This window comes from Sciurus vulgaris (assembly GCF_902686455.1).
Source record: "Sciurus vulgaris genome assembly, chromosome: 5".
Taxonomy (NCBI): domain Eukaryota; kingdom Metazoa; phylum Chordata; class Mammalia; order Rodentia; family Sciuridae; genus Sciurus; species Sciurus vulgaris.
The window spans coordinates 149,042,865-149,066,024 of record NC_136465.1 but is presented as its reverse complement, the minus strand read 5'-3'; the positions used below and the strand labels follow the sequence as shown (position 1 = coordinate 149,066,024).

The 23,160-nt window shown below is 31.6% G+C and overlaps 1 protein-coding gene across 1 annotated transcript in view; it reads left to right on the top strand.

The window, feature by feature from the left end:
* CEP290 (centrosomal protein 290) overlaps positions 1-23,160 on the top strand; it is a 108,549-nt gene that overhangs the window by 52,017 nt on the left and 33,372 nt on the right. Inside the window, exons 29-42 of the mRNA XM_079139213.1 lie at positions 1,608-1,719; positions 2,357-2,812; positions 3,924-4,088; positions 4,984-5,091; positions 5,304-5,438; positions 6,832-7,098; positions 7,719-7,826; positions 8,821-9,020; positions 10,437-10,650; positions 11,597-11,734; positions 18,239-18,460; positions 18,802-18,924; positions 22,463-22,608; positions 22,917-23,072. Of these exons, the coding sequence (XP_078995339.1) occupies positions 1,608-1,719; positions 2,357-2,812; positions 3,924-4,088; positions 4,984-5,091; positions 5,304-5,438; positions 6,832-7,098; positions 7,719-7,826; positions 8,821-9,020; positions 10,437-10,650; positions 11,597-11,734; positions 18,239-18,460; positions 18,802-18,924; positions 22,463-22,608; positions 22,917-23,072 (2,550 nt within the window). The remainder of the gene's footprint in view (positions 1-1,607; positions 1,720-2,356; positions 2,813-3,923; positions 4,089-4,983; positions 5,092-5,303; positions 5,439-6,831; positions 7,099-7,718; positions 7,827-8,820; positions 9,021-10,436; positions 10,651-11,596; positions 11,735-18,238; positions 18,461-18,801; positions 18,925-22,462; positions 22,609-22,916; positions 23,073-23,160) is intronic.

The window sequence follows — 23,160 nt, the reverse complement described above, 5'->3', positions numbered from 1 at the left end:
TTCTCCCCCCCCCCCCATTTTTTCTTCTTTTCTTTCTCCCATTCTTGCTAATTTGCTGAGTCTGGCTTTGAACTTTTGATCCTCCTTCCTTAGCCTCCCAAAGTCTCTGAGATTATAGGTATATACCACCACAGCCAAGTAACAAGCTTAATTTTTAAAGAGGTTAAATAATGACACTGAAGAGGAAATGCTTTCTCAAAATTTGCATTTTTCAGATATAGGAATACTGTTGCAGAAAGCACTGAAATTGGAATCAAGATCCTGTGAGCTTTGCTCCTTCCTTATACTGATTTTTTTCTTAGCAAGAATGGTCATTTATTATATTTAAACTTATGCTTATTTACTTTAATAAGGAAATATTAGTACCTCTTCTGTTTTATAAGGTTGCTTTAAAAATATAATGAAAAGTTCAGATTTTGATTTAATTTACATTGGCCATGTGCTATATACTATCTCTGCAAGGTACTGTACATGTACTAACTCATACAATCCCACTTAATAACCTAGAGATAATGTTGTTTTCATTTCAGACTAGAAAACAGAACACAGAATTTAAGAACACAAAATTTAAAAGTAAAGTTTGTGTTCCAGGTAGATGCTTTGTACTCACTTTCTCATTTTCCTTTGTAATTAGATATTACTCAAGTAGAAAAGCATAGGGAGCATTGAGTTAATCTATCCGGTAGTAATTTGTAAAATAATGTTTTTATAGCTTACTTATAAATTTATAGCCATTATTTTGGAGTGTTGAAGCCCTCTTGGAAATACCTATCTTTGCCAGCCCTTTTCATTATAAAGGATTCTTCTTTCCTTTTAAATTCTTCTCTCCTCAACGACCTCACCTTTTAAAATAATTACTTTGTCATTTTTCATTTTATTATTTTATTAATCAAAACTTATAATTGGCAGTAAGAGCTTCTGGTAAGTTTGAGGAAACTTGACTTGTCACAATGAGCTAAAATTACTCTAGCACAAAACAAACTTTATCTTGCCTGTGTTATCTAGCTTCAGATGTCATAAGGAAAATAGCAGGGCTTACTTATTTGTAATTGTTATAAATTTATATTGTGTTTCTTTTAACATTTCCAATAGTTTATAAATTAAAGCAAATCAAAATACATACTAATCAAAACTGGGAACTCAGGAATCTAAAATTTCTGTATTCTTAACTGTGTAATGATATCAGATAAACCAATTTAATACCTTACTCTAATGTATTTTCCAAAATGTAATAATTAGTATCTTATGAGAAAAGTCTGTAATCAGCGTTTTTTTGATGTATACATTTGGAAAATGCTAAGTATTAAGTATAACTTATGATAATTATTTGTATTAGAACTTCTCAGAATATGTAATATGAGATGATGTTACATATTAGGAATTTTCAAAGGAAAAGGATTTGGGGAATGGAGTTTTTCTTTTTTCTCTATAGCACACATGTTGACATAGAATTAGTTTTTATTAAACAGAACAGAAAATTCCTGAACCCTTTGTATTTTATACAAAGAAAAGATGCTGAAAATTAATGTCATTTTCAGAAAGAAGTCTAGAAATTTGGAATTTTAGTGTTTACTTAATCATTACTGAAATTCCTTATCACTTCCTAGACTGAGAGAAATTTCTGATATTGCAAAAAGGCAAGTTGAAATTTTGAATTCTCAACAACAGTCCAGGGAAAAAGAAGTAGAATCGCTTAGAATGCAGCTGGTAGAATATCAGGTATGTGCACTACTACCTCTTCTATATAGAATCTACTTTTTTCCTAAATTACCATCAAATATTAGTGTAAGAGTAAAGTTTCAATCAGAAAACATGCCCACCAAAGGCTCTTTTTCTTGTTTGTTGGAACCTGAATAGAGAAATACTCTAATTTGAGATACCATTCAAAATCCAGAAAATCATTTAAATGCCTACAAATGTATCATACTGACTGCTGCTCAAAGACACTGAGGAGAAGTAGTTAGGAAGTCTTTAATAGCAATGTATTCTCTTGAGTTTTTATGTAACTTTTCACATTTTCTCACAAATGCTTTTGGAGGATTAAATTGTCTACATTAGTGGGTACCAGTGTTGTTATTTACATATGGAAGTTAAATAGTAATATTCAAAAATTATTTAGATTTGGATTTTAAGTTTACTTGATTCCAAGTTTTTGTTTTTTTTTTTTTTTTTTTTTTTTTTTTTTTTTTTACAATTCTTTGGTAACTATTTGTATTAAAGTAGGATTCCATATATCATACTCTTTTAAAATTTTATTTCACAAAGTGTGATTTTAATCCATGGTAAAGTTCATTAGAAAATTTTGAAACTTACTCTAAATGTGTATTTTTTTTTTTTTTTTTTTTGGTAATATTAGGCTCAATCTGATGAAAAGGCACTAATCGCCAAGTTACACCAACATCTTGTCTCTCTTCAAATTAGTGAGGCCACTGCTCTTAGTAAATTGGAATCAGTTACATCTAAACTACAGAAGGTAGAGACCTACAATTTACGCTTAGAGCAGAAACTTGATGAAAAAGAACAGACTCTGTATTATGCTCGTTTAGAGGGGAGAAACAGAGCAAAACATCTGCGCCAAACAATTCAGTCTCTACGCAGGCAGTTTAGTGGAGCTTTACCCTTGGCACAACAGGAAAAGTTCTCTAAAACAATGATCCAGCTTCAAAATGACAAACTGAAGATAATGGAAGAAATGAAAAATTCTCGACAAGAACATAGAAATATGGAGAATAAAGCATTGGAGATGGAATTAAAATTAAGGGGTCTAGAAGAGTTAATAAGCACTTTAAAAGATGCCAGGGGAGCCCAGAAGGTAAACATTTATTTTTAAGTTTAGTATTTCCAAGAGTTGCACAATAATTTTAAGTTCTTACGTGCTTGCATGAAGTGCTTAATTTGCAGCCAAAACTCCAATTATAATTTATTAATTTTCATGTTATAAATTAGGAATTTTGACTGTTTATTATTTCTAAAAATGAAATGAGACTTTTCTAAGCCCATTCAACAAAACTCCTTAGGTTGTAAAATAGCAGAGAATTTTAAACACTTAAAATGTTCATATATATCAAATACTAATTTTTCTTAAATGTTTTAATGGTTGATCAGTTGATTTCTACTCTTCATAAGCATTATCTGTTCAAAATTATTTGCAGAAAGTAGGCACACATTTATTTTTTAATGATTTTAACCCTTATTTAGAAGGAATTAAATGAAAAATAGTTATCTTGCAACTGAACCCTATTCTCTAGGCTAGAAATAGTTAGGATTTCCATTTTTTTTTTTTTTGACAATCAAAATACCTATTTATTAAATCTAGTTTGTTTGAAGAAGAGATTGGCAGAAAGTTTTTTTTTTATTGTAAACAAATGGGATACATGTTGTTTCTCTGTACATGGAGTAAAGGCGTACCATTTGTGTAATCATAAATTTACATAGGGTAATGTTGTTTGATTCATTCTGTTATTTTTTCCCTTTCCCCCACCCTCCCACCCCTCTTTTCATTCCCTCTACAGTCCTTCCTTCCTCCATTCTTGCCCCCCTCCCTAACCCTAACTCCAGCCCTAACACTAACCCCTCCCACCCCCATTATGTGTCATCATCCACTTATCAGCAATATCATTCATTCTTTGGTTTTTTGAGATTGACCAATGTTTTAGTAACATGTTTACAGTAAATATTCAGTAAACAAATGAATGTTAGTGATATCCATTCCCCATAATTTGAAGGATGTTTTATTGTAATATTCCATATATTCTTTGAAAAGTCTACAGAAATCCTATATAAACTTTCTATGTAACTCAACCAAGGATAACTTTATATATTATTATATTATAGAATGTTTATTAATTTTAATTAAAATTATGATCAACAGGGAAATATTTATTTAATAGCAGTTATATTTATATATAATTTGGAAATCTTAGGTAATCAATTGGCATATGAAAATAGAAGAGCATCGTCTTCAAGAGCTTAAACTAAATCGAGAATTAGTCAAAGATAAAGAAGAAATAAAATACTTGAATAATATAATATCTGAATATGAGCACACAATCAGCAGTCTGGAGGAAGAAATTGTTCAGCAGAATAAGGTTTCATTTAATGCATTCATTTTGGTGTTTTGTTTGCTAACATTTTAAACATAAGAATATTGCATAAGTGGTTGTGTTGTTCTAATTAAGTGTATTTTCATTATTAATAGGTTATGTAATAATCTGTTCCTCATTTGCTAAGTTACTCTAAAAATGTATATTTATTTATTTACTTGTCACCATACTCTTAAAAGAGCAATATATAAGCAGACTTGTTATTTGGTAAGTTAATTTTTATTTTGATACTGGTTATTTGATGTCCACAGTTTCTGTTTGCTCTCACTGATGGATAGGCAGGAGCCTACTCTAGAATTATTCAATTTGGAAGCTGAAAGAACTCATCAAGCACATACGTACATTAGCAATTTTGTTGTTCCCTCTGTTAGATTTTTCTTGCCCTAGACAGCTGGTATTTTCACTATCTTAAGCTCTTAGCTCAAATGTCTTAACCTTCCTAGTCAACCTTCATCAGCCACCTGATATAAAATGGTAAATTCTACCATCAAGATCCCTTAAATGGAAATTAGTTATTTTCATTTTTCTCCATAGTATTTTTCATTCTCTAATGTGTTACATATTTGTTTGTAATTAGCTATCTCCCCATCACAAGAATATAAGTTCCATGCTACATTTGTACTGCCTAGAATAGTGCTTGGCATATGGCACGTGCCATTAGATATATTTTAAATGCGTGCATGAATGAATGGATAGATAATAGATTGAAATCCTGACATCACACCTGCCTATCTCTGTGGGCTTAGGCAAGTTACTTCACTTTCTGAGTTTGTATAGTGACCTCAGAGTGTTGTAAGGATTAAATAAGAAAATATACGTGAAATGCTTTTTATATTCCTGGTGTCTCTGCATGTGTCTGATACATATTGTTTTTGTTAAGTTTCATGAAGAAAGACAAATGGCCTGGGATCAAAGAGAAGTTGAACTGGAGCGTCAACTCGATATTTTTGACCGTCAGCAAAATGAAATACTAAATGCAGCACAAAAGGTATGAATGAGTAATCCTCTTTGCTACTAATTAGCATGGCCTAGAGCATTAACCTACAGAAATATCTTCTAAATCAGATGTAATTAATCGATGTTATCTTTGTACATGTAAAATATGAGATTTAATCTATATTTTGTTATACATTTGTAAAAATTAATATTATTTAATATCAGTGCTGCAACTGCTGTTTTTAAAACATTGTTTCTTAATAGTTTGAAGAGGCTACAGGATCAATGCCAGATCCTAGTTTGCCCCTTCCAAATCAACTTGAGATCGCTCTAAGAAAACTTAAGGAGAATATTCGAATAATCCTAGAAACACGGGCAACTTGCAAATCATTGGAAGAGGTAATGATAAGAATTTGCACTTTGATTAGTGTATTATTGGATATGTCTGTGGAATTTTTTAAATAACATTCATGATGATGAATCAAAAAATAATCTGTTGCTAGTTCCACTGTTTTTCTATTCTCCAATAATGTTTTTAATAGCCAATATAACTAATTTGAAATAAATCTTCATTTAATTACTAATGATCTCTTTTGGGCACACTGATCAGTAAAAATGAGTATCAGAGGAAGTAGAAAGAATATTTCATTGTAGCTTTATGAGTAGTATATTACCTTCCCTTATATGATCTTTTCATTCCTGTTTATATTTATGTTTTATTTTGAAGAGTTTATGTCCTATGAATCAATTTTTGGTTCATTCCTTTTGAGGAGGAGTTAAGAGTGAATGTAACCTAGAAATTACTTATATAGGTATTGGATTTTGATTAATAGGTGATCAAATCAGTTTTTTTTGTTAAATTATTTAGAAAATAATATAAACTGAATATTATTTTCATTTTAATTTCTACCTAGACATATTAACTATAAACATATTTTAAGTTTTTCATATAAAATTGTACATTTTTACTTAGTTTAGGAAACTTAGGTCTTCTTCAGTAATTATAAGATTTTTCATTTATGTGAACTGCCACTGAATTACAATAGAATGTCTGCCTTAATTCTACTGAAGAGCACCCCCATCCCCCTATGTCCTGTACTGGGGATTGAACCAAGGGCCTCATACATGCTAGCCAAGTGCCATACCACTGAGATACTTCTGCAGCCCTTCGTATTTTTATTTTGAGACAGAGTCTTTCTAAGTTTCTTAGGCTGACTTGGAACTTAAAATCCTCCTATCTTTCCTCCTAAGTAGCTGGGATAAAGGTGTGTGCCACCACTCCTGCCCTCTACACCCTAGATTATAAAACAATAATTTGTTGAGGGGCTAACAAAATTCCAGTCTTCTACTAAGCTGACTTTTACTGATTAGTCTTTTATTGCTCTGGGGTCATGGTAAATAAAAATAAAAAGAATGATTTATTACATTTTTTTTTTGTGCAAATATAATACCACCACTCATTTCTGAAGAATCTAAATAAAATGCCCTATTTAAATTTCATTTTCATCCTAGTGATGTTTTTTGATATTTTTTTAATTTTTTATTCTTTATGACAGTAGAGTGTATATAGACAATACACATACATGGAATATAACTCTAATGAAGATGTTTTTAACACATGGTAATCTTACAAGTAAATTAAAAATGTGCACAAATAACTTATTGCATATAAATGCAGCAATGTAATCAGTAATGTCAGATAGCTATTATGAATATGTTAAAAATAAAGTAAAACTACTCAGATAAAGTATTTAAAAATACACTTAAATAATTTATGTTGATTTAACTGCAGAAGCTAAAAGAAAAAGAATCTGCTTTACAGTTAGCAGAGCAAAATATTCTGTCAAGAGACAAAGTAATCAATGAACTGAGGCTTCGACTACCTGTCACTGCAGAACAAGAAAAACTTTTGTCTGAGCTAGGCAAAAAAGACATGGAACCAAAATCACATTACACGATGAAAATTGCTCATCAAACCATTGCAAACATGCAAGCAAGGTTAAATCAAAAGGAAGAAGTATTAAAGAAATATCAGCATCTTCTAGAAAAAGCCAGAGAGGTATTTTATCATATTTTGTCATGTTATTTAACTTCACATCATGTTTTTTAGTCAAATGTGAAATGTTATTCTGTGCTAAAGTGGTAGTTTATTTCTTGCTTTCAAATTTGGTAATTGTTGCTTTCACATGATTGGATTATAGAGATGTCATAAAAAGTGGAAGTTTGTGTATCTTTTCATTTGTGAACTAAGTAAACCAAGAATGGCTATGATGGTGAATCTGTAAGAATCTGAGAAATACCAGTTGAGTTTATAAGTAAAGATTGAGGCAGTAAGTTAAAAAGAAATATGTCACACTGGTAATCAGTGGACATCAGGTTTACTAGAACTGTAGAGCAAAAATCTAACATTTAAAAAAAATTCTAAAAACAATTTAAAAAATGATAGCTATATATATATTTAATGTTAAAAGTAAATTATGACCTAAGACTCGGATTGTCTACGTACATATATGTTAGGGGAATGTATACTGGTCTAGATAAAATACATGCAAATATTATTCCTTCTGTAGCTAAAAGGGATTTTAGAGAATTAAGGATAACAAAATGTTTAAAGATCTTTGGAATGTGAATTTATTTGAATCATGATTTAAAATAGTTTTTTTTTTTTTTATATACCAGGAGCAAAGAGAAATTGTTAAGAAACATGAGGAAGACCTTCTTATTCTTCATCACAAATTAGAACTACAGGCTGACAGTTCACTCAGTAAATTCAAACAAACAGCTTGGGTAAGATACTAAGAACTTTGTTCTATTTGTTCTTGATTTTTGAGATCATATAATTTAAAATTCACCTCTCTTCAATTTGTCAAAGTAGAGGTATCCCGACTTTTTGTTACTAAAATAATCTTTTCAAAACCCAGCTCTGGTAATTCCTTTTTAGACCCAAATCCTTTAGTAACTTATCACTACTCACAAAATCATGTTTATACTCAGCCATGCATTCAAAGACTCCCTAGGAGATTTGTCTTAAGACTTTCTTTTCAATTTTCAAATTCTGCTCATTGGAAGTTTATATGTAAGTGCTTTGCACCTTTTGAATTCAGCTAATACTTGCCTCTTTTAATCATTCCATTGTGTATGTGTGCAATGACCTGTTTTTGATCTTTTAACCCATTTGTCCCATTATCCCAGACATGGAACACCTATAAAATCTTAAATTGAACATCAAATGTATCACTTACAATAACTTTGAAATAATTATGTTTTTAGAGGTCTGTTCTTCTGAGAAAAGTAATAGGTGAGTGATTAGAGTGTTTTTAAAAATACATATTTATTTCCATGTACATATATGAAAATATGTATTTTCATATACATATAGGACTATATATTTCCTTATATACATATAAAAAAATATATAAAGTATATATTGGAACACAAATAGATTTCCAACCTATTTTAATGCACCATTGTCAATTTTGTTGAAATAGTCACAGAATTGAAGACTTGGGACTTAATGGTTTAATGTGCAATATTGGAATCCTTGAGCCTTGCCTCATTAATTCAGTCAGCATTTATTGATTCTCCACTGCATTTAGATACTTTGCTAAAATTGGAAAAACAAAAATAAGTTGTTTCCCATCTCTTCAAACCTTTATTGCTATTTAAATTACTAAATTTTAAGTTTTATATTTTGATCATTTGAGAAATCAAATTAAAATTGTGAAATAATCAGTGACATTGAATTATAAATACTTATGGCTAATATATTCTTATTTCATAGGATTTAATAAAGCAATCTCCTACTCCAGTTCCTACCAATAAGCATTTTATTCGTCTGGCTGAAATGGAACAGACAGTAGCAGAACAAGATGACTCTCTCTCTTCACTTTTGATTAAATTAAAGAAAGTATCACAAGATTTGGAGAGACAAAAAGAAATCACTGAATTAAAAATCCAAGAATTTGAAAATGTCAAATTACGGTAAGTTTTAGAAATGTACTTTAAAAATAAATGGTAATTAAGACATAATAAAGATAAATGTGTTTGCTGTGCTAGGCACTGTACTAATACCTTGATGCATATTGCCTCATTTTATCCTCACGACTACTTATGACATGTGTTGCTACTGTCCACAATTATCAGACAGGAAACAAGATTTTAGGAAGACTCAGTAGCATTCTGGGAGGTGGCAGAAAAGCAACATTTTGAAGCTAGTCAGTCTGACTCAAAAACCAATCCCCATTCTCACAAATGTTTTTGTGTGTCAGTTTCATCCTCTGAAAAATGGAAATGACCATACTTTGGTTCTTTTGTCACTCACTGTATGAGAGTCCTAAGCGACCTGCTGAGCTTTACCCAGACCTTCCCAGTTCTACATGGCAGAAAAGAATTTAGGGACAAATCAGGTTTTATCTGAGAAAGGAAGAACTTTATTAGAAAGTGAAAGGTGAAGGTAGACTCTCAGGGCAGAATATAGGCGATCTTGAGAGGGAGACACACCACTAGGACTTAAAGTTAAGTCTGTATTAGAATACATAATTAGGTGAATATGTGTCATCCAAAGGAATTGGCCTGCTTTCTGGGATTGGGAAATATTGAGCAGGTCATGTTTTCCCACTAAGGTTAAAGTTAAGGTTAGGGTTAGGGTTAAGGTTAGGGTTAGGGGTAGGGTTAGGGTTAGGTCTGGCATGTAGGTTTTGGTTTAGACCAACTTCTCTGTATATCAGTGGTCCATTAGGTGACCAGGCCAGGGGATCATGGTTCAATCAGAGGTTGTTCTCAACCTCACAAGGTTCACATCTCTTTCTATTGAAGTCTTGTTCATGTTTTGTTAACATTACAGAAAACTAGTAGGGAACTGAAAAGCTGTAAGTAATTTGTGCCTCCCAGGCTCCTTTGTCTGGCTCACAAATTGTTTGTTCTGTAATTTAACAGGGGTATTTTCCTTTAGAGGCTGAATGTTCTCACTATTCCCCTAAGTTTCAGGAGTGGTTTCAGAGTGGTTACATGAGGTTCTAATGGTTATGTATAGAAAATCATACATACATAGAGAAATTTTGTTTGCACATCTGAGAGTGTGCAGCACAAAATCGAGGCTCAATAAATGTTTGTTAAATAACAAAGGAATTTGTTTTTTTATTAATTATTGTGACAATACAGTGTCACAGCATTCTGCATATTGGAGATTCTGAATATATCAATGTGCTTATTGAGACAGATTTTTAAATGTAAAATAAGTTTATAGTTGTGCAGTTTTTTAAATCATTGTACAATTATCGTCTAAGTATTTGCCATATGAAATACTAAAGGTGGTTGTTTTATACCTTTATAAAATTTTTATTAAGGTATTACTTGTGGCAGCTCATTTGTTATATACGTTTGTTTTGTTTTTGTCAGGCTCCAAGAAAGCCATGCAGGTGAAGTGAAAAAAGTGAAAGCAGAAGTAGAAGATTTAAGGTGTCTTCTGGCCCATTCACAAAAGGAGTCACAGAGTTTAAAGTCTGAACTTGAGGCTCAAAAAGAAGCAAATTCAAGAGCTCCAACAACTACAATGAAAAATCTAGTAGAACGGCTGAAGAGCCAATTAGCCTTGAAAGAGAAACAGCAAAAAGTGAATAATAGCATGTTATTAACATTTTCTAGAAAAACATAGTAAACATAGAAAAAAAAACAATAGTTGAAGATTTACAAGTTTGTAAAAGACAGTAGCATTAATCTGTGTTAGAATAAAAAGAATGAGCTTTATCTCATGCATTTAAGTAAGACTTCTGAGAAGACAGTTTCTAAGTAACCTTAACTGAGTGCTGTTTTAAAATGCAGATATAGTTCATTTTGTCTGTGTTGTCCTCAGTAATCTGTAGATTATCTGTTGGAAATGAAAGGAAAACTTAAACATTAATTTTTCTTCTTTTCTGCTGGAATTTTATGCTGCTGAGTCTATTTCAAATAATTAAGCAGTTTCAATTTGATTTGGGTGATTTAGAAAGATATATGATAGTGAAAAAGAGAGTTCTCAAAAGGGAATCACAGACGTGGTTTATGGGAAGTCATTGGTTGATTATTGTTAGTTTTTTCACCCTCATTTATCTCAGATTTGATATCCTAAAACTTTTAGAAGGTACTGCTAATTTTCTCTTAGCTCTTGAAATTTATCACCATATTTAAGCCTTTTCTATTCCTGTACCTATCCTTTTCTACCTAAATTCAGTTAATTTCATATGGAAGGATGTACTGAGTAAAGGATTTATAATACCTAAATTTGGATATTGGAAAACAAAACATGCCTAGATTTTATAATATAAATTGATTAACTTCTGCTGGGTACTCAAAATCATTGTCAAGATTTTGAACCCTCAAATTCAATTTGTAAAGAATTAAGTATAAATAACTAATGAATATTCATTTGAAAAGTATGTTGTGAATTACATTTGATTAAATACATAATATTTTAGGGAAAATAGTAGAAACTAATAAAGGTTGTTTATTTTTTATTTCATATATTGCTCAGTTGAAATACCAATTTTCCTTTAAAAATGTATATATGTTGTAATTTTTAGGCACTTAGTCGAGCTCTTTTGGAACTCCGGGCAGAAATGACAGCAGCAGCTGAGGAACATATTATTTCTGTAACTTCTCAGAAAGAAGCAAATCTTAATGTTCAACAAATTGTTGATCGACATACAAGAGAGCTAAAGGTGAACATCAACATATGCATTAATATAACCAAATTCCTGACAGTTCCCATTGAAAGAGAATCCACTTTTGTAGTAATTTTAATAATGAACAGATTAGTTGTGCATTAGTGGATAGATACACATATATAGACACTTTTTAAGAATAAGTATCTTTTTTTTTCATGCTTTTTGTTGATGCGTTATAGTTGTACATAACGGTGGTATTCATTGTTACATATTTGCCCATGAACTCAATAAAACAATATAATTTGACCAATATAATTCTCTAGTATTTCCCCTTTTCCTCCCCTCCTCCCTTTTCCTGGTCCCTTTCCTTTACTCTACTGATCTGCCTTTAATTTTCATGAGATTTCCCTTCCTTTCTTTTCCTTTTTCCTCTCTAGCTTCTTCTTTTGAGAGAAAGCATATAACCCTTGATTTTCTGAGTTTAATTTATTTTGCTTAATGTAATGTTCTGAAGTTTTATCCATTTTCCTTCCAATGACATTATTTCATACTTCTTTATGACTGAATAAAACACCATTATGTATATATACCATATTCTCTTTATCCATTCAGCTACTGATGGACAGCTAGACTGGTTCCATAACTTGGCTATTGTGAATTATGGGTATGCATGTATGGTAATTTAATTTAATTTTTTAGAGTAAATACCGAGAAATTGTATAGCTGTGTATTATGCTGTTTCTGTTCCTAGTCTTTTTTTTTTTTTTTATTGTAAACAAATGGGATACATGTTGTTTCTCTGTTTGTACATGGCGTAAAGGCATACCATTTGTGTAATCATAAATTTACATAGAGTAATGTTGTTTGATTCATTCTGTTATTTTTTCCCTTCCCCCCACCCCTCCCACCCCTCTTTTCCCTCTATACAGTCCTTCCTTACTCCATTCTTGCCCCCCTCCCTAACTCTAACTCTAACCCTAACACTAACCCTTCCCTCCCCCCATTATGTGTCATCCTAGTCTTTTGAAGAAACTCTGTACTGATTTTTGTACTGGTCATACTAATTTACAACTTCACCAACAGTGTAAAAGTGTTCCTTTTTCTCCACATCCTCTCCAGCATTTATTATTGTTTATATTCTTGATGACTATCATTTTGGTGTGAGATGAAATCTCAGTTTAGTTTTAATTTCCATTTCCCTAATTGCTAATGATGTTGAACTTTATATAAATATTTATTTATTTATTGGCCATTCATATTTCATTTTTCAGAAATGTCTGTTTAATTTATTTGCCCATTTATTAATTGGATTATTTGATTTTTTTGGTGTTTTTTTTAGTTCATTATATACTCTAGATACTAATCCTTAACAGTAGAGTTGCTAGCAAACATTTTCTCCTATTCTTCACATTCCTGTTTCCTTTGCTGTGCATAAGCTTTTTAATTCGATGCCATCCCATGTATTAACTCTTGGCATTGTTTCCTGAGCTTTAAGGGTCCTATTGAGAAAGTCATTGCCTGTGCCTTTATGTTGGAATGTTGCTGCTACATTTGCTTCCAGGAGTTGCATAGTTTCTGGTCTAATTCCTAGGTCTTTGATCCACTTTGAGGTGACCTTTGTGCATGGTAAGAGATAAGGATCTAGTCTTGTTGTTTTACATATGAATAACTAGTTTTCTGAGCACCGTATGTTAAAAAGACCGTATTTTCTCCATTGTATGTTTTTGGCACCTTTGTCAAGGCTTTCATGACTGTATCTGTGTGGGTTTGTCTCTGTGTCTTCTGTCCTGTGCCATTGGTCTGTGTGTCTGTTTTCATGCCAGTACAATGCAGTTTTTGTTACTATAGTTCTGTAGTATAATTAGAAGTCAGGTGTTGTGATGCCTCCAGCATTCCTTTTTTGACTTTGAATTGCTTTGGCTACTCTGGGTTTTTTATACTTTCAAATGAATTTCAGGACTGTTTTTTCTAGTTCTGTGAAGAATGTCATTGGTATTTCGATGGGAGATTGCATTGACTCTATATTGCTTTGGGTAGTATGACCATTTTAATAATATTAAATCTGCCTATCCACAAACCTGGGAGGTCTTTCCTTCATTTTTTCTTTCTCACTTTCTTTCTTCAATGTAGTTTTCATTGTAGAGGTCTTAGATCTTGGTTAGGTTTATTCCTAGTGTTTAAAAAAAAATTTTTTTTATCAGTCTATTTTAAATGGGATTGTTTTCCTGATTTCTTTCTTAGCAGATTCATTATTGGTGTATAGGAAAGCTGCTGATTTTTGTGTGTTGATTTTGTAACCAGCTGTATTGCTGAATTTGCTTATTAGCTCTGACAGTCTTCTGTGACTTCTTAGTATAGGATCATAGTTGGAAGTATCATGCAAACAGTAATAATTCCTTTCCTATTTATATTCCTTTTATTTCCTTCTCTTGCCTCATTGCTCTGGCTAGAATTTCTAGTACTATTTTGAATAGGAGTGGTGAGAGTAGACATCCTTGTCTTGTTCGATTTTGAAGGAAATACTTTCACTTTTTCCCCTTTGCTATGATGTTGATTTTAGGTTTGTCCTATATAACCTTTATGATGTTGGTGGAAGTCCCTTCTATTCCTAATTTCTTCAGTGTTTTTACATTAGTCAGTGATTCATTTTATGAATGACTTTCTCTGCATCTATTGAGGTGCTTACGTGATTTTTGTTCTTAATTCTTTTTGTGTCATGAATTACATGTCTTGATTTATGTATGTTTAACCATGCTTGCATAGCTGGAATAAACCAAGTTGGTCATGATTTACAGTGTTCTTAATAAGGTAGGAATATAATTTTTAGTATAATATTAAAGATTTTTTTTCCCTTTTTTTTTTGCATTTTTATTTATTTATTTTTTTTTTATTGTAAACAAATGGGATACATGTTGTTTCTCTGTTTGTACATGGCGTAGAGGCATTCCATTTGTGTAATCATAAATTTACATAGAGTAATGTTGTTTGATTCATTCTGTTATTTTTTCCCCTTCCCCCACCCCTCCCACTCCTCTTTACCCTCTATACAGTAGTTCCTTCCTCCATACTTGCCCCGCTCCCTAACCCTAACTCTAACCCTAACACTAACCCTTCCCTCCCCCCCATTATGTGTCATCCTCCACTTATTAGCGATATCATTCGTCCTTTGGCTTTTTGAGATTGGCTTATCTCACTTAGCATGATATTCTCCAATTTCATCCATTTGCCTGCAAATGCCATAATTTTATCATTCTTTATGGCTGAGTAATATTCCATTGTATATATATACCACAGTTTCTTTATCCACTCATCAATTGAAGGGCATCTAGGTTGGTTCCACAGTCTGGCTATTGTGAATAGCACAAGAAATAAAAGCTAGAATCAACCACTGGGATAGATTCAAACTAAAAAGCTTTCTCTCAGCAAAGGAAACTATCAGCAATGCGAAGAAAGAGCCTACAGAGTGGGAGAATATCTTTGCCAATCATACTTCAGATAGAGCACTAATCTCCAGAATCTATAAAGAACTCAAAAAACTCTACTCCAAGAATTCAAATAATCCAGTCGACAAATGGGCTAAGGAAATGAATAGATACTTCACAGAAGAAGATCTACAAGCAATCAACAAACATATGGAAAAATGTTCAACATTTCTAGTAATAAGAGAAATGCAAATCAAAACCACCCTAAGATTCCATCTCACCCCAATTAGAATGGCGATTATCAAGAATACGAGCAACAACAGGTGTTGGCGAGGATGTGGGGAGAAAGGTACACTCATACATTGCTGGTGGGGCTGCAAATTAGTGCAGCCACTCTGGAAAGCAGTGTGGAGATTCCTTAGAAAACTTGGAATGGACCCTCCATTTGACCCAGCTATCCCACTCCTTGGCCTATACCCAAAGGACTTAAAATCAGCATACTACAGAGATACAGCCACATCAATGTTCATAGCTGCTCAATTCACAATAGCCAGACTGTGGAACCAACCTAGATGCCCTTCAATTGATGAGTGGATAAAGATTTTTTGCATGTAAGTTTATTAGGAATGTTCGTCTGTAGTTTTCTTTCTTCAGTATGTTCTTATCTGTATTAGTATGAGAGTGATAATTGTCACCATAGAATGAATATGGAAGTGTTTCATCCCATTCTGTTTTGTGAAATAATTTAAGGAGCATTGTCATTAGTGGATAGATACAAATGAACCCATTTTTTTTTTCGTTTTCTTTTTTTCTGCACACACATTTTTAACAATATGTTTTCTTATGGTACTCATAAACTGATTTTCATCTAGTGAATTAGGAAAAGCTAAGCCAACATCACCTGCTCTTTCTTTTTTTTGTTTTAGTACCAGGAATTGAACCTGGGGTTCTTTACTACTTAGATACATCCCCAGCCCGTTTTAATTTTAATATTGAAACAGGTTCACAGTACGTTGCTTAGGGGCTCACTAAGTAGCTGAGACTGATCCTTCTCCTGTCTCAGCTTCCTGAACTGTTGGGATTACAGGCATGTGCCACCACACCATGTGAGCTACTCTTTCTAGTAGAATTTAAGAAAATTTTACTTAAGATTTTTAATTTTTTTTATTTTTATTTTTTTTTAAGATTGGGTGTTAGGGTCACATCACAGAAAGAATGAGGAAAACACAGAGATTTCCCATATAATCTGTTCTTTTATACGTGCGTAGCTACTTGCATTATCAGTGTCCTCCACCAGGGTAGCACATTTGTGAAAGTTGATGAATTTACAGTGAGACATCATAATTACCCAAAGTCCACCTTTACCTTAGGGGTCACTCTTAATGGTATACATTCTATGGGTTTAGACAAATCTATGATATGTATCCATCATTATCGTATCAAGAAGAGTATTTTCATTCCCCTAAAACACTATTCTGTGCTCCTTCTGCTTATTCTCCCCACCCTCTGCCTATCCTTGGAAACCACTCATCTTTTGATTTTCTCCACAGATTTTCTTTTTCCAGAATGTCATATAGCTAGAATCATATAATATATAATGTTTTCAAATTAGCTTTTTCACTTAATATTTCCTTTTAACACTGAATATATTCTGGATGTATCCTGTCTTATTCATAGGTTCACTTTCTTCTTCTTGGTTGCTTCCAAGCTTTGGCAATTATGAATGAAACCATTTTTGCTTCTGTATTGATAAGTGGGATAGATGTATGTATTTATTTTGTTTTGTTTTCTGTATCAGAATTTTCTATGTACATGTGTGTGTTTCTTTCTCAGGATTGAACCCAGGGCTTTTTTCACTCTAGGCAAGTGCTCTGACACTGAGCTAAACCTCTGGCTCTTATTAACCTTCCTATGAGTAGATTAGCTTTCCTTCATTTCCCCTGAAATAGTTACTACAAATCATGTTGTCTGTAAGACATGTTATCTATAGAGCTACCTGACTTTGAGCCTTTTATTCCCAAATTATGTAGTTTTGGGTAACATTTTGTTATTTTCTCACTCGATCATTAGGTTTGGTAATTTAAACTTTTTTCATATATATATATATATAATATGTATAAAATATTTTATTATATATATTAAAATAAATTTCAAATTTCCTTGTACAAAGTGTCACATAGTATATTTTGATTAAAACAATTATTTAGTTTGTAATTTTGATTTACTGTTGGTTTGCTGTTGTATATTCCTTCATGGCCATTAAATTATGTAGGGACTAGATTATACTGAAATTTTTAAATCTCTTAATGTATATTTAAAGACTATGGTCATATTTGATAATGAAAATCAATTAAGTAAATACATGTATAAGGAGGAATAGTCCTTTGTTAGTGTCCTTTTAAATACCTTTCTCTTTGCATAAAATGTCTTCTTGCCTGAATCCTTCATATTTTTCAGATCCTTGTTCTGAAAGCTTCTTCAAGACAGTTTCTTTTTCTTTAGCAATATTATAATACTAATTTTTTATTGGTAGTAATACTGATTGATTTGTAATAATTTATTTGAAAGACATTACATTTAGACAAATAAATCATTATAGGGCAAATAATATCATGTTTCTCTCACTGTCACTGTATTGAACAGCTAAGAACTCTGGATTCCTTCCTAATGGCTTATGTATACTTTCAAATTTGCAAGTTGCCCTTTGATATTTTGTCTTCACAAAGTAGATTAGAAACTACTTGAAGTCAGAGATTTTGTTTTATACTACTCTTAATGCTTCATAGTGTTTAAAACATTTCTATGCATATTGATGGGTATTGATTGGTTTCTTTAATTTAGCCATAATGAAACATTTAATTGCAAAAATTTCATTTCTGGGTATTGAAAATTAATTGCTTTAGACTTTTTTAAAAAATATATATTGTTTTGTTCCAAGTAGTCTTGGTTTATTTAAAATAAACAAATATATATATATATATATATAGTTTGGCTTTTAACCCTTGTGTATTGTACTTAAATTTTCCCTTTTTCTTTTTAATAAGTATTAATGGCATAGGTTCTATTTTGTGTTGCTTTTATCATTGGGATATGTGGTGAGGATTCATGACTAAAACCTTTCTTTATCTTTAATTAGTCACAAATTGAAGATTTAAATGAAAACCTTTTAAAACTGAAGGAAGCTCTTAAAACAAGTAAAAGCCGAGAAAACTCATTAACTGATAATTTGAATGATTTGAATAATGAGCTGCAAAAAACCCAAAAGGCCTATAATAAAGTACTTAGAGAGAAAGATGGAATTGATCAAGAAAATGATGAACTTAAAAGGCAAATTAAAAGACTAACCAGTGGATTACAGGTAATTTTATGTTTAGTTCTGATTAATGTCTTTGATTTATAATATGTGGGTAATAGTTTATTTTCTCTTTTAAATTTCATCTTCAATATTTGCTTAAACTGGCTTTCATATTATTTTGATAAATATAACTAATTCCATCAGTGGTTTCTGTTATAGTCACAGTTCTAGAGTGGCATATCTTATAAAATAAAGAAGCAGATACCATGTTATGCTTACATATTAAGAGTATTATTCAGAAAGTATGGTTAGTGATGGCCTCAGAATATTTCTATAATTCGAATATTTATTGCATTTTTTATATTATTTCTATAGAATATAAAGTTACATCTTATTTTTTTCAGAGCAGACCTCTGATGGATAATAAACAAAGTTTAATTGAAGAGCTTCAAAAGAAAGTTAAAAAACTAGAAAGCCAACTAGAAAGAAAAGTGGATGAGGTAGACTTAAAACCTGTGAAAGAAAAGGTACGTGATACACTGTAAGTGGTATTGGATATGTAAAAGGCAACAAATTTTCATCCTTTAGGAATTTGTGGTCTGCTTAAGGAGGTACCTCTAATGTGACTCTTACCTGGGAATTGCTGCTTCATCTCTGTGTCATCTTCCTGACTTGAAATACCTCCAGTGTTTCTTTACACCTTACATATCCAGTTGTATCATTTCTCCCCAAGTAACCATTTATATAGGTAGGTACTTTCAACTTTTGGGAGAAAACTGGACATTTTAATACCTCTACTTTAATCCAGATATGTCTATTTTTTTGTCCTTCAGTAGCCTAGGCTGTCATTTCAGAGTAAACAAAAGATTTGGAACATGTTGAGTATTTGTGATAATTAATAACCTATCTATCTGCTCATAGATTGATTCCGTCATGTGAGAGAAATTGCTTAAAATTTTTTATGGGTCATCTAGTAAGCCATTTTGTAATAAGAATTACTAGTAGAAATAACCCAAACCAAAAATAAAATTGGCTAAAATTCTTGTAATTAAACTTGTTATGAAAAAGAAACTGGAGTATATTGAATATGCTGTTAGTAGAATGAAAATACCACTTATATATTATATATAATACCACTTATATATTAAGAGTATTATTGGGAATGTAGCTCAGTGGTAGAGTGTTTGTCTATCAGGTCTTAGGTTCAATTTCCAGCTCCACAAAAACAAAGGAACAGAAGTTTTCCAGAAATACTTGTTGGTGTTAGTAGTAATATTTGCCCCTGAAAAAAATTACTGTGAGGAGGAAAAATTTGTATTATAAAATTCCCAGAACACATTTAATAACTCTAAAATAATTTTAATAAAAAGAAAATTAAGTGTCAGTAATGACACCAAAGAGAAAGTAGGTAATGAAATTAAAATAACTTAGTAGACTTTCAGTGCTTTCTCCATGAAAATTCATCAGTGTCAATGTAATTTTGATGAAAATGATAGCATTTATATATGTGAAGCCACAGCATGCTTTCTGTCAGAAGCTTTGTTGGTGAAATCTGCAAGATCAAAATGTTTTTGCTCTTCTGGATTGCTTTCCTGACTGTCTTCCTACTTGGGGGTAAATCCAACCTTGGATACCAATTCCTAACCTGATGCCTATCAGAATGCCCCAGTAGCCTTGTGACTTTGCCTAAATTCCTAACTTCTTTGTTTCAGTTTATTCAGTTTATTAACTTGAAATAATACTGCCTATATTGCCACTTAAGATAGTTTTGACAAATGAAATAATAAGTGAAAGTTTTGTAAGATATCAAGTCTAATCCATACAAGTATAAGATACTATTAATAACTAGAAAAAGGGAACACAGGACAATCCTGATTTTAACATATATATCCATAAACCTAGTGAGAAGATTTGTTTCAGATTCCATAGTACTTGGGCATTTGTAATTTATATTCAAAAAATGCTTTCATATTGAGTGTTTGGAAAATTTGGCTTGCTTTTGTCTATAAATATGTAGGCAACATATATAAAGTAACAAAATTTCCTATGCTTTACACTCCTTTCTGCATAGCATTTATTGTTACCTGAATATACTAGATATCTACTTATATGTATTTATCTTTTGTTTTCCCCTGCTTGACTGTAAGCTTTGATAGCAGTGTCTTTGCTTGTTTTATTCATTGTTACATTTCTAGCATCTACTTAGTAGATGCTCACTGTTTGTTAAATGATTGAACATTTTAAATATACCATCTTTTTATGAGACTTTTAGTACTGAAAATTATTTTGAAAGCAGAACTTCTCTCCCTTCCTCTCTTTGCTTTTCTCCCTTAGTCTAGAACATATGACATTTGCCTTTGTTATTCCCTGTTCATTCTTAAATTCCCTCAGCCTTGCTTCTCTCCTTATTTTTGAGGATAATACAAGATACAGTTGAATTGCCTAATCAGAGCAGAGCACTCCATTCCCTGCTTCAGAATCATTTATTTACATACCTTATGCCCCCAACAAGTATTTACATTTCTCGGAATATAGGTAATTTCTTGTACCTATTTCAGAAAAAAAGAAATAACTATTAACCACTTACTGAAGTTTTTACATTTTTTTTAAAGCCTACTTGTTAGCCAAACTAAATAAATAAGATAAAAAAATTAACCAGTATTGGAAGAAGAATATTAGAGAATGTAGTTCTCCAGTATTATAGGAGATAGTTTTGATAAGATAACTAATCCTATTTGGGAATTTAAATTTATAAATCATGATTCTCAACCCTTTCAGGCCCAACATGACCTTTTATAGTAAATATAATGTTTTACTTATAAACTACTTACATAATTTCATATGAAATATTTATAGAAAATATTTATAGGAGAAACATTAAAGGAAAATAACATAAAATAATAAGTATATGACTATATTATTCACATTTCAACATGTAACTAGTCTGGCATGCTAGAAAATATAGGTAGTCATGTGCTTTCACATTTTCATATCATTAATGTGAGTTCTAAGCTAAAAATGTAGTATAATACAAATATGTTCTATTGGTAATTCATCTGTCATGATGACATTGCCAGTTATAATTTGATTTCCAAAATGATAATCAGTAATTCTTCACAAAACAATGTCTGTAGCCTTTCTTTGTATAATGACCAATGTATTCCTGGAAAATTCAGTGTGTGATAAAATATTCAAAAGTTTCTTAGTATTAATATGTAAAATGGAGATAAATGCTTAGCTCAGACAATTGTGAGCAAAATTTCTAACTAACTAAATACTCAGTAGGACATTTGTTGAGTGCTTGGGAGTATCCTTTATTGCTTCAGCTTTCTTTGGCTCCTTTATCAAAAGTATAACAAGCCATGACACCACCATAATTATAACCAGCTAGGTTCCCTACTTCTGAAGTGCGCTAATTCCCTTGCATTTCTTTTAAGTCCTTATCATCAGCTAATTTACTATCCAGTATGTTTAGATTTGTTTCTTGTTTTACTATATACCATTTGCTCCCTTCACCTCCTCTACTCCGATCTACTTGCCAACCAACATAAAATGGTTTGTAAGATTTATGAAAATTTCATCTGGTTTATTCATTTCTTCTAGTCCTAGTCCCTAGGGTAGTATCTGGCATGTGGTTAGTACTAAATGATTGCATATGAGTGAGCTAATAGGCATTGAAGACTTGAGTAGGTTGTGATTCTAGGAGATTGTCATGTCATAATAAGGTCAGGTTGACCATTTATACATAAAAATTCTTTGGTAGGAGCTTACTTTAGGCATGATCTCTTACTTTAGTCATAATTTCCATTTAAAGTCTCCTTAAGGGTGTTGGCATTAGTCAGTTGTGCCCCAGAATTTTATCTGTCAGGTGATAGAATGAAGCCTACTTAGACTGAAGCTTGGCATGTCTAAAGATTTTAGGAATTAATATAGCAAAATGAACCAATTATCATATTTGCTTAGAAGTATTAGTTTAGTGTTTTTCTTAGTGGATTGTAATTTACAAATCTAAAAATGAAATTAATAATTTTTATAATTTTCTAATACTTTTCTTATTGTTTACAGAGTGCTAGAGAAGAATTAATTAGGTGGGAAGAAGGTAAAAAATGGCAAACCAAAATAGAGGGAATTCGAAACAAGTTAAAAGAGAAAGAGAGAGAAGTCTATACCATAACAAAACAGCTGAATACTTTGAAGGATCTTTTTGCCAAGTGAGCTTAAATTTCAACATAACACTATGTGTACAATTTATTGACCTGGAAATTATATAGTTTTGTCATAGTTGATAATGTGAGAAATTTTCTAGCTTTAATTATTTATTATCTATGATTCAGTTTTTTTAAACTTTTACAAAATTTAGATGAAGTTTCCTCTGGTTTTGAAGTATGTTGGTTCAGACTAAGTACAAATGTGACAATTGCCATATGTTGGTCTGATAATGGGTAAACTGTAGTTTAATAAATTGGGTAAGCAAAATAGTAAATGGTTTATTTTCATGATTCTACATTAAATTTCACAGAGCTGACAAAGAGAAACTTACTTTGCAGAAGAAACTAAAAACAACTGGCATGACTGTTGATCAGGTTATGGGAGTACGAGCTCTGGAGTCAGAAAAAGAGTTGGAAGAATTAAAAAAGCGAAATCTTGACTTAGAAAATGACATATTGTATATGAAGTAAGTTATTACATGGAAATGTAGTACCTATTGTAACACAAGCTGCTTGACCATAGTTTTGGAAATAATGTGTGTCATTTCATTTTGG